Source organism: Callithrix jacchus, chromosome 18 (genome assembly GCF_049354715.1).
Source record: "Callithrix jacchus isolate 240 chromosome 18, calJac240_pri, whole genome shotgun sequence".
Taxonomy (NCBI): Eukaryota; Metazoa; Chordata; class Mammalia; order Primates; family Cebidae; genus Callithrix; species Callithrix jacchus.
This window is the reverse complement of record NC_133519.1, coordinates 16334662-16351761: the sequence shown is the minus strand read 5'-3', so window position 1 is coordinate 16351761 and position 17100 is coordinate 16334662. Positions and strand designations below refer to the sequence as shown.

At 54.0% G+C, this 17100-nt stretch overlaps 1 protein-coding gene across 50 annotated transcripts in view; it reads left to right on the top strand.

Moving 5' to 3' along the window:
* The window catches only part of ARHGEF2 (Rho/Rac guanine nucleotide exchange factor 2), a 65289-nt gene that overhangs the window by 32098 nt on the left and 16091 nt on the right, over nucleotides 1–17100 (top strand). For 29 of the 50 annotated variants that reach the window (XM_035279563.3, XM_035279562.3, XM_035279561.3 and 26 more), the window contains 10 exons: nucleotides 8440–8584; nucleotides 10764–10831; nucleotides 11170–11233; nucleotides 11863–11992; nucleotides 12210–12319; nucleotides 12491–12637; nucleotides 14082–14332; nucleotides 14547–14672; nucleotides 15011–15128; nucleotides 15320–15568. In XM_035279563.3, the coding sequence (XP_035135454.1) occupies nucleotides 8440–8584; nucleotides 10764–10831; nucleotides 11170–11233; nucleotides 11863–11992; nucleotides 12210–12319; nucleotides 12491–12637; nucleotides 14082–14332; nucleotides 14547–14672; nucleotides 15011–15128; nucleotides 15320–15568 (1408 nt within the window). Of the gene's footprint in view, nucleotides 1–881; nucleotides 927–5465; nucleotides 7578–8140; nucleotides 8233–8439; nucleotides 8585–10763; nucleotides 10832–11169; nucleotides 11234–11862; nucleotides 11993–12209; nucleotides 12320–12490; nucleotides 12638–14081; nucleotides 14333–14546; nucleotides 14673–15010; nucleotides 15129–15319; nucleotides 15569–17100 lie in introns of those variants that run through there. The other 21 variants (XM_078355964.1, XM_078355970.1, XM_078355965.1 and 18 more) reach the window with 9 other exon arrangements.

Here is a 17100-nt window from a genome sequence, read left to right as displayed (position 1 = left end):
GCAGTGTGCGCTGTGTTTCCTGCCCTCCCTCCTCCTCCCCCAGCGCTCTCATTCCCTTATCTGCTCATCTTGGGGGGTCCCTTCACCTGGCATTTCATGAGTCTCGGTGTATAATTATCCACACCCCTCTCCCATCATGACCTCTTGGACATTCCTCTCCACGTACCCTTTATCCCTGCCTTTGTACTCAGTCCCATTTCCAAGCGCCCTGACCTTACCACACCCAGACCCCAGGAAATGATGAAGCTGACTTGCAGGTGAATAAGTCAGAGCAGAAAGGAAGGTGGTGCCTGCAGACACCAGCTCCTTGGGGCACCCACACTACCCATTATCAGACAGGCCAGGTCCCAGCCCAGAGCTGCTTTAATCTCTGGCTTGTCTCCAGCCTCAGTGCCTTGCCCTGGTGCCAGCCTATGCTGATCACCATCTTCAAGCATGGGAGCAGTACCTTAAGGGAGATAGAAAGCCCTCCCCTCCCCCTCCCTGCTAGTTCCTAGCCTGGCTACCTGTTTTGTTGCTAAACTGGGAGAGGTTCCATCCTGGGTTGGGGGTGGAGGGCCAGGGAAGGCGGCTTCAAAGACTTTCCTTAGGGGGTTGGGATTAGATTTTGCTGTCCGGAAAGCAGCTGGGGATTTGAGTAGAGCCTAAGACAAACAGAGGGCCAGGGTGAGGTGGCTGAAGTGTGGTGGAACAGTGGGGTGGCAGACAGGCTCTTCACAGCCGCTGGCCAGGCCCGGCCCAGCCGCAGCTCCAAAAGTCTGTTTATTTTTTCAACCGTTTGAGCTGAGACCCTGGAGTAGAGCCAAGGGGGGCGGGAGAGGTTTTTTGAAACCACGGAAATTTGGTTCCACCCTAAAAAGGAAAGCCATGGGGGAGCCGGTGGGGGGAAGACCTGGCTTCGGGGCACAGAGATTGGCTCTGGCGGGGTAGATACTGGGATCCCTTTTCCATTATCGTGGGGAGCTGGGAGGTCAGACACCTGGGTGTTCATGCTCTGTTTTTGTTTTTTTGGTGGTGGGGGGACTGGCTGTTCTTACCCTGGGGGCTGGCTGTGGGGGGCGGGTAATTTGGGAATCTGGCTGCCAGCGGGGAGTGGGGGCTGAGTGGGTGGATCTGAGAGGGCCTAGAGGCCACAGGAGGAGGGTGGTTGTCAGTTTGGGCTGGTCGGAAGGGGAGGGCCACCTCCGGAAAGCTGTGGTTACAGAAGGGGGAGTTGGTTCTTAGCCAGCAAACCCTGGATCCCCTCTCCCCCTCCCCCCAGCACACCAGCTGTCTCTTTTCTTTTTATACTGTGGTGGGAAGTAGAGGGGCGCCGCTGGAAAAGACATTATTTGAGGAAGATGGTCTCCCCTGCTACCTCCTTGGGGGATGGGTCACAGCTAAGCCCTGACACCTCCACTCCTCCCCATTTCTTGCCTCCCTCCCTGGGAGCTCCTCGGAGGAGGAGGAATGTGAGTTTAACCTGCCCTTCCTCCATCCCATCCTCACGGGACCTCTCTGTGTAGCCCCTCCATGCTTCCTTTTTCTTTTCACTGCATTTCTGTTCTTCCAGGCTGTCTTCAGTCCTCCACCTCCTCAATTCTCTCTGCTGTACTTCCTACCTCCACAAGCCCCAGACCCCACAAGGCCCCTTTCTCTCTTTAGCCACCCCGTTCTTCCCTTTCTCCTTTCCCAAACCCCAGCCTTCACCTTGCTTAGAACAAAGGGTCCTTTTCTGCCAAGCAGGGACCAGAGATCCAGGGATGACTGTGGAGGCTGGGGGGTCCCCTTGGAATCCCTACGACCGCAGCACTGGAGTGTGTGGTGGGCAGGTGGAGTGGGGAGTGTGCAGAGCGACTGTGCCTTTGTTCTGAGGAATAGAGAGGTGGCCGGCTTTGTGTGCGGGACTGGGAGCGCAGCAGAGAGGATGGCTGGGAGAGCCCAGGAGGGAGCTGAGGGGGCTGACGCTGTTGGAAGAGAGTGGAAGAATGGGGGGTCCTCTGGGTGGCTGAGGCTTCAGGGGACTTGATAAAAGGTTCTGGGGGTCATGAAGGTTAGGGAGAGAGCTGAGGGGGAGGGGAGAAGTCAGGATGGGGGAAGGGAGCCTAAAGCTTAGGGAAGTCACTGAGTGACTTGCAGGAGGTTAGACGGCCTAGAGAAAGACCTGCTGAGGCTGGCCAGTGGAGTTACAGTGGGGTCTAATCTCAGTCACTCTGGCTCTGGAACTGTGACCTTGGAATCAGAGGGGACAGGTCTGAATGTGTGAATCCTTCGTGTGCATGTTACTGGTGTGCTGGTGTGTCAGTGAGTCCGTCTGCCCGCCTGCCCTCCTGTCCATCCCAGATGCTCTGGGCTACAGTGGTCACCAAAATAGGGGGTTCGTGCTCTCTGGCCATTAGGAAGTAGCTCCATCTTTAGCTTTAGTTTCTGTTTGGAAGTATCATCTAGGAGCTGAGTGAGCGGATTGGTCAGGATTTCTGAAGTTGTTAAGAGAAAAGGCTGAGAGGAGCCTGCTGGACCCTTCAGGGTTTGTTTATGTCTCCTTGGGAGAGGGTGGGGGTGGGGTTGCAGGCAGCAGCTGCCCCCCTCCCAACCCAGCCGGCCTGCCCTGTGCCAGGAGGGCAGGGAGTCCTGGCACAGCTATTGTTCACTTGCACAAATGCCTGTCTGTTTGCATCGCTACCCCCCTCGCTTTCTGCTTGTCTCTCTCTCCTGGCCTGACAGGTGTGACCGGGTAGGGGGCAGGCTAGGGTCCAGAATGCTTGGGTCTCAGGGTCCCTAACCTGATTTATTCCCTGTGGCCCTGGGCACTCCTATTCTGTTTCACCCATGTGCCCACCCCCATTGCCAGCGTCTCATCTTCATTCACTAAGCGAGCATGTATTAAGTGCCTTTGTGTGTTCAGAGGTGTCTTTCTGTGTTGTTTCTGGCGTTGGCATTAGCGTTTCCATTTGGCTGCCTTCCCCTCAGCCTCCTGTCTTCTCCTTGTCCCTGGAAGCTCATAAAGGTGCAGGGCCTGGCCGAGGCCATCCCAAGCCCTCTTCTCAGTCCCATGGCCAGCAACCCCTCATCTCTTCATTTCCCAGCTCTATGGCTCATCCTCCAGGACTCAGTGCCCTGCATAGCCAGCGGCGCCTCTGCTGTCCAGGGGCTGAGCCACAGGTGATTCGAATCCCAGTGGAACTCTCCACAGTCTCTCTGATCACTATTCCAGAGGGTATGGACAGAGGTGTCACCATCTTGGGGAAGGGGCTGCTGCCAGTGCAGCTGGAGGAGAGGTGATTCTGAGTACCGTGTGACTCTCCCAGAAGTCTTGATTTGGACGTACCTGAGAGAGAACCAAAGGCAGCTGAGAGAGCCGGGCACAGTGGCTCACCCCTGTAATCCGAGCATTTTGGGAGACCGAGGCAGCCGGATCCCATAAGCTCAGGAGTTTGAGGCCAGCAACACAGTGAGACCTCACTCTACAAAAAAATTAAGTTTAAAAAAATCTATTATTATTATTATTACTATTATTATTTTGAGATGGAGTCTCGCTGTGTCGCCAGGCTGGAGTGCAGTGGCACCATCTCAGCTCACTGCAACTTCTGCCTCCCGGGTTCAAGTGATTCTCCTGCCTCAGCCTCCTGAGTAGCTAGGACTACAGGCACGTGCCACTACACCCAGCTAATTTTTGTATTTTTAGCAGAGACGGGGTTTCACCGTATTGGCCAGGATGGTCTCAATCTCTTGACCTCGTGATCCACCCATCTCGGCTTCCCAAAGCGCTGGAATTACAGGCCTGAGCCACCGCGCCCGGCCCTAAAAAGAAAAAAAGGCAGATGAAGGCTTAGGGCTCGCTTGGAGAAGCTCTACCTTGCCTGAGTGGACCTGCTAGGCCTTGCTGCCTGCTGGGAGCACAGGAAGCCAAAGTCCCAACCTTGGCATTGCCTTCTCCTCCATGTACGTCCCGGTTTCCTCATCCCTTAGCCTGGGAGACAAAGTGGAGAGAAGAGGGGAGACTGTGTCTGCCTTTGAGCTTTTCGAAGGAGAGCCCCGATGCTGTCTGCCATTAATCTTGTCCTGTCCTGTCCTTCTTTATTTTTTCTTTTTCTTTTTCTTTTTTTTTTTTTTTGAGACAGAGTCTCACTCTGTTGCCCAGGCTGGAGTGCAGTGGTGCAATCTTAGCCCATTGCAACCTCTGCCTCCCAGGTTCAAGCGATCCTCCGGCCTCAGCCTACTGAGTAGCTGGGATTACAGGCACCTGCCACCACACCCAGCCAGTTTTTGTATTTTTAGTAGAGATGGGGTTTTGCCATGTTGGCCAGACTGGTCTCGAACTCCTTACCTCAAGTGATCCGCCTGCCCTGGCCTCCCAAAGTGCTGGGATTACAAGTGTGAGCCACTGCGCCTGGCCCGGCCCTGTCTCTCTTTAACAAAAGTGACTGAGATCTAGGAAGACAGTGGGAGGAAGTTTGGGGTTGGTCTTCTGATTTCCAGAGGAAATCCTCAGGGTCTACGCTCAAAGGAAATAGGAGAGAAACGGCTGAGAGCCCTTCAGGAGGAGGGGGAAAGGAGAAACAAGAAGACAGAGGGTTCTAAAGCTCTGACAAGAGAATTCCAAGTAGGGGCCAGGGTGCTGCTGAGACCCCATGTCTTGGTGTCCATGCATCCTTCCTTGCTTCTTTGCTTCCTTCCTTTTCTTTCATTTTGAGACATGTATTGGGTGCCTGTTGTATACCAGGTATTGTGCTGAGGGCTTTCATGTTCTTTATTTACTTTACACTTGATGTAGCAGTAGTGTGGATGAAGGTGTGTGGCAAGAAGAACTTCCCATGGGATTTGTGAGAAAGAGAATGACTCTAGGGCTGAGTGTGGTGGCTCACACCTGTAATTCCAGCACTTTGGGGAGCCCGAGGCAGGAGAATCACTTAATCCAGGAGTTCGAGACCATCCTGGGCAACATGGCAAGACCCTGTCTATATAAAAAAAATTAAAAATTAGCTGGGCATCATGATGCATGCCTGTGGTCCCAGCTGTTTGGAGGACCAAGGTGGAAGGATCACTTGAGCCCGGGAGGTTGAGGCTGCAGTGCGCCATGATAGTGCCAGTGCACTCCAGGCAACAGAGTGAGACCCTGTCTCAAAAAGAAAAAGAATGACTCTAGATGCTGGAGAGCAGAGGACTGAACTAAGCAAGAAGAGCCTCTGAGCACTGGGGTGGGGGTTATGGATTATGGAGTAATGGGCCCTTTTTCTTGGTGGACGGATCGGGTCTTGGAGGTAAAGGGGTGCCCTACTTAGGGGTGGGTAAATGGGAGACCAGCATGATTATCTTTGGAATACCTGGAAAAGAGTAGGACAAAGAACCAAACAAGCCCACTTACTGCATCTCTGGAGCAGGCACCCCTGGGAAGCAGGCCCTGTGTCCTTCCATCCTCAGAAGCCTGGGCCCTGGGGCGGGCACAGGCCACCTCTGGGACAATAGCACTAGGCAGTGCCAGGGCCGCTTACTGCTGGGCAGTGCCCGTGCTGGGATGTGCTGCTGCTGTGGCTGCTGCCCGCTGCTGTCCCACCTAGAGCGGGGGTCACTTCGAGAGAGGGTGAGTGTTGAGAGGTGGAGGAGGCAGGGCCCAGAGTACCGGGGCTGTCTATGGAGCATCGATGCCAGAGAGGGGAGGGGCCCCTAGAGACCCTGTTCTCTGGCTGCCCTAGTCCTCTTCCTCCCTTTGCCACTCCATCTGAGCTGGTGGGGCAGATGAGTGTTTGTGGCTGCCACAGGGGAGGGGAGGGCAGAGGTCAGGTGTGGAAGAGGGCACTTGTAGCAGCATTGGGGCAGAGCAGCAGCATTGCCCATTCTGGAGTGACCCTGGTCCAGCCATATTTTTTTTGTTAATACTATTTTCAGCTTTCTTTTATTTATTTATGTATGTATTTTTAATAGAGACAGGAGTCTGGCTGTGTTGCTCAGGCTGTCCTCAAACTCCTGGCTTCAAGCGATCCTCCCACCTCAGCCCCCCAAAGTGCTGAGATTACAGGCGTGAGCGGCCTCGCTGGCCTCTTGCTTTTAATTCAAATGTGATAAATTCTCAAACTTTGGATTTGTGCCATAGAGAAGGCTGGAAGGGCAGGAGAAGAGGAGAAAAGGGAGAGTGTATGGCAGTGGGAAGAGATATTTGGACTTGGTCTTTGAGATCCTGGGAGGTTATTATTCAGAGGTGAATTTGAACTTCTTTTTTTTTTGAGATGGAGTCTCACTCTGCAGTGGCCCAATCTCGGCTCACCACAACCCCCAACCTCCCGGGTTCAAGCGATTCTCCTGCCTCAGCCTCCCAAGTAGCTGGGATTACAGGTGCCCATCAACACGCCCAGCTAATTTTTTGTATTTTTAGTAAAGACAAGATTTCACCATGTTGACCAGGCTGATTTCGAACTCCTCACCTCAGGTGATCTGCCTGCCTTGGCCTCCCAAAGTGCTGGGATTACAGATGTGAGCAACTGCGCCCAGCCTGAATTTGAACTTCTAAAGAGCTATGATTTGGCACAAGATAGGTGGAGGTTAGACCAAAGGGAGCATTTTCTAGTGGTCCAAGTAGGTAGGTACTGGAATAGAAAAAAGGAGGCCAGAACAGTTTCTGAGTTTGAGACCAGAGGCAGCTCAGCTTCCTGAATAAGCTTAGGTAGAGGAGCAGCTGGCCTGCGTGAGGAGGAGAGGAGGAGAGGCCGTGGGCAGGAGAGAACAGTGGCGGAGAAGCAAGGCTGAGAAAGGGAAGGCAGAGGGGGAGGAGCCCAGGAAGGAGACCCTGAGAGAAGGGAGGAGGAGGAGGAGGAGGAGGAGGAGAAAGAGGAAGAGGAGGAGAACAATGGATGATTGGGGGTGGGGAGGATGCATGAGGGGAGAATGAAGAAGAGATTGACCCAAAGACCTCTGGACTCTGCATGTCATCAGGCAAACCTGGAGCTTGGGAGGAAAGGCAGGAAAGAGAAGGATCTTGGGCCACCAGGAAGCTCTGAGACCCGAGGCACTGCAGCCCCATGCCCTCCGTCCCTGCACTGTTGACTCAGCCCCTCCACACTTCCCCTTTTTACCCTTTTCTGCCCTGACCACCAGGCCTGTGAGACTCTACCTCTTCCACCTCTCAGCTGCTAGCATGGCCTGGGCTGAGTCAGTACTAGTCTTCTAGAGTCTGGGCTGAGTGCTCCCCACTGAACTGTAATTCTTTGTCCCCAACCCAGAGCCTCTGTCTTGGGACTTCCACCCTCAGCCATCTGGATCCTGCTCTTTGATTTCTGAGAACCTGGCAAACCTTGGAGGGAGTGGTCTTGTCAATTTCTACTCCTCCTCCAAGAGCGGAGGGAAAATCTTAGAGATCCAGGGTCACAACTGAGGAAGGTCCTAGAATAGTGGGGAGAGTGATATCCCCCGCTTCTCGCCTTCTCAGACTTTTTGGGAAGCGTAGGGACTTGAGGAGGGACAGACTGGAGGTCAGGGAGAATGACTCGACTTGCAGAGGCAGGGACACTGGGGGAAATGGGAGACAGCAGAGTCGGGAAAGGCCGGCTCTGAGGCTCCGAGGAAGGTGTGCGCCATCTGTGGAGACCAGCACTGAAGGATGGAGGGTAGGTCTCAGAAAGGACTTCCTAGGATGGGAGAGCCCAGTTGAGTGAGGAGCAAAAGAGGACTCTCCCAGATTTTAACTCTGGAGGATAGTATGAGAGGGATAAAAGTCAGATTGCAGGAGAGATTTTCTGCCAAAAGCAACCGAGATGGCTGGCTGAGATTCCTTACTTAAAGATCTCAGAATGGAGGGATGACCCAAAGGCAGCTGCCCTTGCCTTGAGGTTATGAGGGGACATGCTGCCTCCCAGACAGGCCTGTATTCCTTGGCTGAGGGTTGGTGAAAAGATCTAGAGGTTTGGGATCCTGACCTCTGGCTTGGGGGTGGCAAGGGGGAGGCATTCTGCCCCCTTCAGCCAATCTAATAAGGGGATCTCCTGCTCCCCCCCCCACTGCCACGGAGACAGCGGCTCCAACATCGGTTGTCATGGTTATAAGAGGAGCTAACTCCCATAGATTGGAAAGCGCTGGTGAGCTGGCACCCTCTGCTTCGCCTGCTCTCCCCTCCTCTCTGCGCATCTTCCCCCTAGCACAGAGAAGAGAGTACAGCAGCTCGGGGGCGAGCAGAGCTAGGACTGGGAAGGTGGAGTGAGGACGCAGAGACCTCGAGCCAGGGAGATGAGTGGCAATAGGAGGCAGCCCAGCCGCAGGGGCCAGGTAGGTCAGGGACCCAGAACCCGTCTGGACTGGCTGCCCCAGAGCCTGGCCTGGTCACTCCTGGACAGCTGCCTCTGATACCCAGTTGCAGGCTCTGCTTTAGGAACTGGTGTCTTTCCTCAGGCTGGCATTTCTTCCTTGCCTCTGGACTCCAGGCACCCTGGCATTTTCCAGCCTCACTTCCTCTCCCTCTCACCCTTTCCGCAGGCCCGGGAAAAGGAGAAGATGAAGGAAGCCAAGGATGCCCGCTATACCAACGGGCACCTCTTCACCACCATTTCAGTCTCAGGCATGACCATGTGCTATGCCTGTAACAAGAGCATCACAGCCAAGGAAGCTCTCATCTGCCCAAGTAAGTTGTTTGGACCCTAAGAGTCACCCAGACTCAGTGCCCGCTGACCCTGATCTTTGCATCTGTTTTTATCTGCCTGGACCCATGAGGATCATTCGTCTCTCTCATCCCCAGCCGGGCCCAAATGCCAGGGCCAGATGCTTGATCCCTTGCTCCCTGTCCTCACGCTGAGGGGTGGTGGCTGTTGGAATATAGCATAAGCCGGACTATCTGGGAATGTGGGGGAGGGGAGGCTGGGCTGGCTCCCCTTGCAGCTGTCATCCACTGGGCCCCCCTCTTGCTCCCTGAACAGCTGCTAAGGGTTAGGGGAACTGATTGGAGAAGGAGCAGGAATGTTGTATGTGTGGAGGGAGTGGGGTGGGGGGTGATAGAGGAACTAGGTGGAAAGCTGCCAGCCTTGCAGCTGGCTCTGCCCATCTTCCTGGGCAGAGCTGGGCATTCAGGACTTCACAGTCCCCTTGCCCCTTCCTTTCTATTGCCTATGGGTGGAGCCTGAAACCTCTGATGTTTCAAGCAGAAGATGGGATTAGGACCCTTCATCTCAAATTTCTAGTCTGACTATACAGTGAGAAAGAGGGAATGCAGCAGGGATGTGTATGTTGGGGGCAGGGGTTAGAATCCCTGCCCGTCATCCAGATCTGAGTGTAGCCCTGTCTTTAGGGAGTATAAGCCAGGAATTCTTTCCTTCCCCAGAATGCCTACACAGAGGGCTCCTGCTGCCCCCTCTCCCTCATTTCCTCCTGAAGTTATGGCAGAAATGCCTCTGATTAGAGCAGGATTGAAGGTATTGTGACCTGCTACTGAATAGTTGGCAAAAGCTGTAGCCTGTGAATCCCTATGGAACTTGGGGAAGGTACCCCCAGGAAGAACCAGTGGCGCCTCCCTGCTTTCCTCACTGTTCAACTTAGAGTTGTGAGGATGAGGAGGGAACCCCAATCTAGATCCCTGTAGAGACCTGACAACATTCCCAATCCGGAAGCTTGTTGCCAGGGGAACAGGGGAGGCGGGCAGCACTATTTTGAGAGCAGGTGGAAAGCGGAGGTTCGATCCAGAGACACTGAGTGTTGGGGGTGGGAGAAGGGAGCTCCAGAGGGGTGGGGGCAGCTGCAACCCCCACTTCTGTCTGCCCCCTCTGCTCCACCCTGTTTGCCTTGTATTTGTGGAAGTGAGCATGGTGCTGGGTATTGTCTGAAAGAGTTAGCAGAGTTTCCGGTGTTGTTGGATGGGGGAGGGGAAGCTGGAGAGGGCCCGGAGCTGAGGGCATGTCTGGGAAGGGCATGGCAAGGGCCCCAGTGCCTAGGCTCGGCGATTCTTCCTTTCTTCTTCTCTCCTACCCCATGGCAAGGTGGGGTGGAGGATGGCGGAGAAGCAGATGGAGTGTGGGAGCTGTGGATTTGCCTGAGTTGGGGGAACAGGACTCCTAGGCCTGGAAGGGAGAAGGCCAGGTTTGGTGGGGAGGGTTGGGGCAAAGCAGGTCATGTCCCTTCTCTGCCACTGGAGCCATCAGCCTTGGAGCTGCTGAGGCCCAGCCGGAGTCCAGGGCATGTGGTCCAAGGGAAGGAGCATGGCCCTTGGATTCAGGCCTGCGGGAGTGTAAACCCCAGCTCTCCCACTGGCTGTGTGACTCCTGAAGGATTTAGCCACTCCAGGACAAGTTCCTCATACATGATATGAGGATAACTGAACCTCCCTCCACAGGTGGTTAGGATTAAGTAAATGTGGAACCTTGACTATGATAAAAGCTCGGGGAATGTTAATTTCCCCTCTGCCCCAGCCCCATCCTGGCTGCCTCTGTGCCATCTTCTGTTCTGTGGGAGTCCTTTCTTCCATCTGCCATTCACAACCACCTTCGTGCTTCTTGAGCTCATCTCTGGCAGCCAGTGACCCTTGCTCCCCTCTGGTCCACCCCTCAGGCCACCTTGGGGTCAGGATTGCCCATCCCACCTGATTGTTTTAATTTCATTCAGCACCTATCCCCCCCCCCTCACTTCATTTCCTGCTTGAAGGAAGAGGGAGGTGGGAGGAGGGGGACTGGAGTGTGGTAACGGCCCAGAAGTCGGGGAAGGGGGGAGAGACCCTGAGGACTGTGTGGCCAGGAGGAGATGGGTGTCTGCATGTGGGTGTGTCCCCTCCTGTACCACCCGGCCCTCCCTTCACCCTCTCTACCCCACCCTCCCAGCCTGCAATGTGACTATCCACAACCGCTGTAAAGACACCCTCGCCAACTGTACCAAGGTCAAGCAGAAGGTGAGACGGCAGGGAGGGCAGAGGGCTGGGGGAGAGGGTAGTGAGTGTGCGGTACCCTCGTGCCTTTTCCATTCATTCCCTACCCTGTGTTTCTCACCACCCCACCTCCTCACCATGGGGCAGTCCAGACCCTCAACCCCTGGCCTCGGGCCCCACGTAGGCCAGGCCTGTTGCTGCAGACATGTCCCTGCAGCACTGGGCTCAACCACCCTGATCCCCTTAACCACAGTGCCAGGTTTCTCCTAAGGGGGCCAGCCACCTAGCTCCTGCCCCATGCCCCCAGGGTGATCCTTGGGTGACGGCCATTCTTGGTATCTCTCTCTTGCTCTGTTTCACAGCAACAGAAAGCGGCCCTGCTGAAGAACAACACTGCCTTGCAGTCCGTGTCTCTTCGAAGTAAGAGTGAGTAGTTGGGGAGTGGAGGAGGCCCCCAAGCCCCTGAACACCATGCTGCTTAACACATGGGCTCTGCTGCCCCCCCAGGGTTGTTCCCAGGCACAGCACCTTTTCTCAATTAGAAGCAGAGAGCGGGGCCTAAGAGATGGCGCAGACTCTTGGACTCAGAAGCAGGACGGGAGAGTCCAAATGGGGATGAGGGCTGGAGATGGGTGGTCACCTAAGCCTGGCCACAACCTGTATTTTTATCAGTCATTTACACTGCATTTTGGGAGTGTTGGTGGCAGCTGTCAAGTGTCAATTCAGACAGCTTTGGTGTAACAGAAAGAGCATGGCACTCAGGTATAAAGAGCAGAGCCTCAGTCCCTGCCCAGCCATCAGCCAAGTCACCCTGGACAAGTCTTTTTGCCTTTCTGAGCTCCTGTTTGTTCATAGGCTATGTATGTCAGGGAGGAGATAAGTAGGAAAAAGTTCTTCGTGAATATTACAGTATTGCACCAATGTAAGGTGGCATCATTATCATCTTTCTTGACTAGAGGGGGCTGAGGTAGAGTGAGAGGAAGGAGCCTGGGAGGCCTCAGTCCTGGGAAGCACCAGAGTGTGATGTTTGCCTGCTGGGTCTCTCTCCCTCACAGCAACCATCCGGGAGCGGCCGAGCTCGGCCATCTACCCCTCCGACAGCTTCCGGCAGTCCCTCCTCGGCTCCCGCCGTGGCCGCTCCTCCTTGTCTTTAGCCAAGAGTGTTTCCACCACCAATATTGCTGGGTGAGCCTCTGTTTGGGGAAAGGGGCAGGCAGAGACTGTGGCAGTGGAGACCAAGGGGTGCTGAGAGGTCCCTTTCCATCCCTGAGTTCAGAACTGTAGACAGATGAGTAAGGAGAACTTAGGGGGACTGCCTCTTGGATCCTGGCTTTGGTTCCCTACCTGGGAAGGGGTCTCTTGCCCGACGGGGGATGATGCAGACAGCCCCCACTTTCTTCAGACATTTCAATGATGAGTCTCCCCTGGGACTGCGCCGGATCCTCTCACAGTCCACAGACTCCCTCAACATGCGGAACCGAACCCTATCAGTGGAATCTCTCATTGACGAAGGTGAGCAGGCCTGGGCCCCAAGGAGCCTTGAGGAAGATGAAGAGGGGCTGGGGTTGAGAGGCTGGTGGGAGTCGTCTGGGAAGGGCAAGGAGGGAAGGGATCTAGAGAAGGGCCAAGGACCCAGGGAAGGGAACTCAAGACCTCTGAGTTGCTTGCCCTGCACATGTTCAGGTGCAGAGGTAATTTACAATGAGCTGATGAGTGACTTTGAGATGGATGAGAAGGACTTTGCAGCTGACTCCTGGAGCCTGGCTGTGGACAGCAGCTTCCTGCAGCAGCATAAGAAGGAGGTGATGAAGCAGCAGGATGTCATCTACGGTGAGCCAAGACCAAGACCGCCCTGGTCTTCCTCTTCCTTCACCTGGTCCTGTTTATCTGTGTCCTGTTTTTTTGGTCTTTTTTTTTTTTTTTTTTGAGACCGAGTCTCATTCTGTTGCCCAGACTGGAGTGCAGTGGCGTGATCTCGGCTCACTGCAACTTTCACCTCCCGGATTCAGGCGATTCTCTGCCTCAGCCTCCTGAGTAACTGGGATAACAGGTGCCAGCCACCATGACTGGCTAATTTTTACGTTTTTAGTAGAGATAGGGTTTTCGCCATGTTGACCAGGCTGGTCTAGAACTCCTGACCTCAGGTGATCTGCCCACCTCAGCCTCCCAAAGTGCTGGGATTATAGGTGTGAGCCACCGTGCCCAGCTGTATCCTTCTTTCTACCAGCCCCTACCTCTGAAATTTCCCTTATATCCTCTTGGCCTCCAAGACCCTGCCCGGTATCCCACAAGTTGCCCAGTAGGCCCCCGCCTCTTGATGCTGTTGGTCTCCAACGCCCTCTTTATCCCTTCTTTATTTCAGTCTTCAGTCTTTACTCTGTGCTTGTTCCACGCCTAACACCGTGCTGGAGGCTGTGGGAAGCCTCGACATGTAGAAGACATATGGTTCTTGCCCTAAAATAGCTCACAGCTTGAGATGATAAGGTGTAAAGATGAAAAATGGAGCTGGACGTGGTGGCTCATGCCTATAATCTCAGCGATTTTGGGAGGCCGAGGTGGGAGGATCACTTGACGCCAGGATTTTGAGACCAACCTGGGTGACAAAGCAAGACCTCTGTCTTTAAAAAATATTTTAAAAAACTAGCCAGGTGTAGTGGCGTGTACCTATAGTCCCAGCTACTTGGGAGGCTGAGACAGGAGGGCTGCTTGATCCCAGGAGTTTCAGGCTGCAGTGCCACTACACTCCAGCCTGGGCAACAGAGCAAGAGCTCGTTTCTGGGAAAAAAAAAAAAATACGGTTTTTTGTTGTTTTTTTTTTGAGACGGAGTTTCACTCTTGTTACCCAGACTGGAGTGTAATGGCACGATCTCGGCTCAGCGCAACCTCCGCCTTCTGGGTTCAAGCAATTCTCCTGCCTCAGCCTCCCGAGTAGCTGGGACTACAGGCGCACACCACCATGCCCAGCTAATTTTTGTATTTTTAGTAGAGACGGGGTTTCACCTTGTTGACCAGGATGGTCTCAATCTCTTGACCTTGTGATCCACCTGCCTCAGCCTCCCAAAGTGCTGGGATTACAGGCTTGAGCCACTGCGCCTGGCCAATAAGTTTTTTCAAAGATAAAAATGATCAGAAAATGATCTAACATCATAATAATGCAGAATATCAACCTGGAAGGGACCTTGGAAACCTCACATGAGCCGTGAAGTCCTTATCCTAGGGCCCTGCCAGTTTCAGGCAAGCCAGGGTAGAGACCAAATGTCCCCATCTCCCACAGAGCTAATCCAGACAGAGCTGCACCACGTAAGAACACTGAAGATCATGACCCGCCTCTTCCGCACGGGGATGCTAGAAGAGCTACAGTTGGAGCCCAGCGTGGTCCATGGACTGTTCCCTTGTGTGGACGAGCTCAGTGACATCCACACACGCTTCCTCAGCCAGCTGTTAGAACGCCGACGCCAGGCCCTATGCCCTGGCAGCACCCGGAACTTTGTCATCCACCGCTTGGGTGATCTGCTTATCAGCCAGGTGGGAAAAGGCAGGACCCCTGGGTGACATTCATGGAAGGAGGTGTGACTGGGTTGCGTATTTCTTGCATCCAAACTCTAGGGGTTGGAGGGGAGCCAGGGAAAGCTGGAGAGACAGGAAGCCAGTCTGTTTGACAGGAGGCCAGAGGTGTGTCCAGTGGGTACAGTGTGGCTGTGGTGGAATGCTGACCTAGACTTGCTCCACCAACTTCTAGTTCTCAGGTCCTAGCGCGGAGCAGATGCGGAAGACCTACTCGGAGTTCTGTAGCCGCCACACCAAGGCCTTAAAACTCTATAAGGAGCTGTATGCCCGAGACAAACGCTTTCAGCAATTCATCCGGGTGAGCCCACCTCTCCAGATCCCACCCTCCCTGACTCATGGGGGCAGTGCTGGTGAGCTGCACCCACATGGAGGTCAGGCATTGACCACCCGTGCGGACCATCTACACGTGGATCTCATCAGCAATGACCCCTCAGAGCGCTAGACCATGTTGTGGTAATTTCCTTCAGTTGGTCCTCACTACAAACCTGTGGCTTTGCTATGCCCATTTTCCAAACGTGTCACCTAGGCCAGCGTGAGGTAAATACATGGCCATGGCAGGGCCAGCACCAGAGCTCAGGTGGTAGGCCTTTCCGTTGTCCTCCCCTCTGGCCCTGAGCCCTGCCTCCTCCCTTGTAGAAAGTGACCCGCTCCGCCGTGCTCAAGCGGCACGGGGTACAGGAGTGCATCCTACTGGTGACTCAGCGCATCACCAAGTACCCGGTGCTGCTCAGCCGCATCCTGCAGCATTCCCACGGTGAGTAGGCAGGCCCTGGAGGGGCCGCTGGGAGACCATTAGTGGCAAGGAAGGGCTTGGAATGACCACAGGAAGGGTGGGGTCGGGTGTGGAACCCTGGGCAGCCTCTAAAGGTGGAATCAAGACACAATGGGAACTGGGGTGTGAGTGTAGCTGGCTGAGCCTTCCCCCATGCCAACTCCTGGTGCCAGGGATGGAGGAGGAGCGTCAGGACCTGACCACGGCACTGGGGCTAGTGAAGGAGCTGCTGTCCAATGTGGACCAGGATGTTCATGAGCTGGAGAAAGGGGCCCGTCTACAGGAGATCTACAACCGCATGGACCCTCGGGCCCAGACCCCAGTGCCTAGCAAGGGCCCCTTTGGCCGAGAGGAACTTCTGCGGCGCAAACTCATCCACGATGGCTGCCTGCTTTGGAAGACAGCGACAGGGCGCTTCAAAGGTCAGACTTGCTGAGCAGACGAGGCAGGAGTTGAGAGTCAGACGGAGAGTGGGAGATGCCTGCAGGCCTTAGAATCAACCCATCTTTATGCAGCCCATACGACAGTGAGACTCAGTGGGAGAGAAAATTGGGGTCTCTGTGGCAGCAAAAGTCAGAATTCTGCGGTTAACTTTATGGACCATACAGAGCCTTCCTTATCAGGATTTTCTCATGTCTTTGGTTCTTGCATGTCCAGAGAGCTACCAGTTTTACTGAGGAAGACAAACTCTCAGACTGGAGGACAGGATCAGTTGATTCCCCCAGCTGGAATCCCAGCTACCAGGGATGGGAGTAAGCAGGAGCTTGGGGAGTGCAACCAGAGGAGGCCCAGAAAAGGGGACTGAGCCTTTGAAGGACAGGCAGGGAAGAGAAGAGACAGCGGAGCCGAGGGGGAAGATCAGGGGCCAGGGCATACTTTCCCAGGCTCTCTCTCCAGAATTTGTCCACACTGGGAAAGTCTTTCCTACCTAAATCAAAGCAAGAGAATAGCAGGCTTTGGCTTTGGGGGTGAGATGTAAGGGACAAAAGGAAACTGTGATACCTGAGGCCAGAACCTGGCTGAGCCTCCGTACCCATGTCATGAAGTCCCTGCTCCCTGGGTTTGGATATCATCAGTCTTCACCAGCCTCTTTCCTTTATCCCTTTCTCTCCTTCCCATCCCTCCCACGCAGCAGCTAAGAATATAAACCATGGGAGATTAAAAATAGCAAGGCTGGAGCGCGTTATTTCTGAAGCATTTAGCAAAAGCCCTCCCCTTCTGTGTGCCCACAGTTTAGTAAAATCCCCAAGGGCAGAGGGTGAGTGTATGTTTTCTCTCTCTCTTTTTTTTTTTTTTTTTTTTAGAAACAGGGTCTCGCTTTGTTGCTCAGGCTGGGGTGCAGTGGTGCAGTCATAGCTCACTGTAACTCAAACTACTGGGCTCAAGTGATTCTTCCGCCTTAGACTCTTGAGTAACTGAGACTGCAGACGTGCATCACCACACCCAGCAAATTTTTAAATTTTTTGTAGAGACAAGGTCTCGCTATGTTGCCTAGGCCAGTCTTGCTCAAACTCCCGGCCTTAAGCAATTCTCCTGCCTCAGCCTCCCAAAGTTCTGGGACTGTAGACCTGAGCCGCTCTGTGTGGCCTTCTGTTTTTCCTTGATTGTGACATCCATATTTTTTTTTTTTAAAGACGGGATTTCACCATGTTGGTCAGGCTGGTCTTAAACTCCTGACCTCAGGTGATTCACCCGCCTTGGCCTCCAAAGTGCTTGGATTATAGCAATGAGCCACCATGCCCGGCCAAAATATGCAAATAACTCTTTTTAAAAAAATTTTTTTATCTTTTAATTTTATTAATTTTATTTATTTATTTATTTGAGCCGGAGTTTTGCTCTTGTTACCCAGGCTGGAGTGCAATGGCGCGATCTCAGCTCACCACAACCTCCGCCTCCTGGGTTCAGGCAATTCTCCTGCCTCAGCCTCCTGAGTAACTGGGATTACAGGCATGCG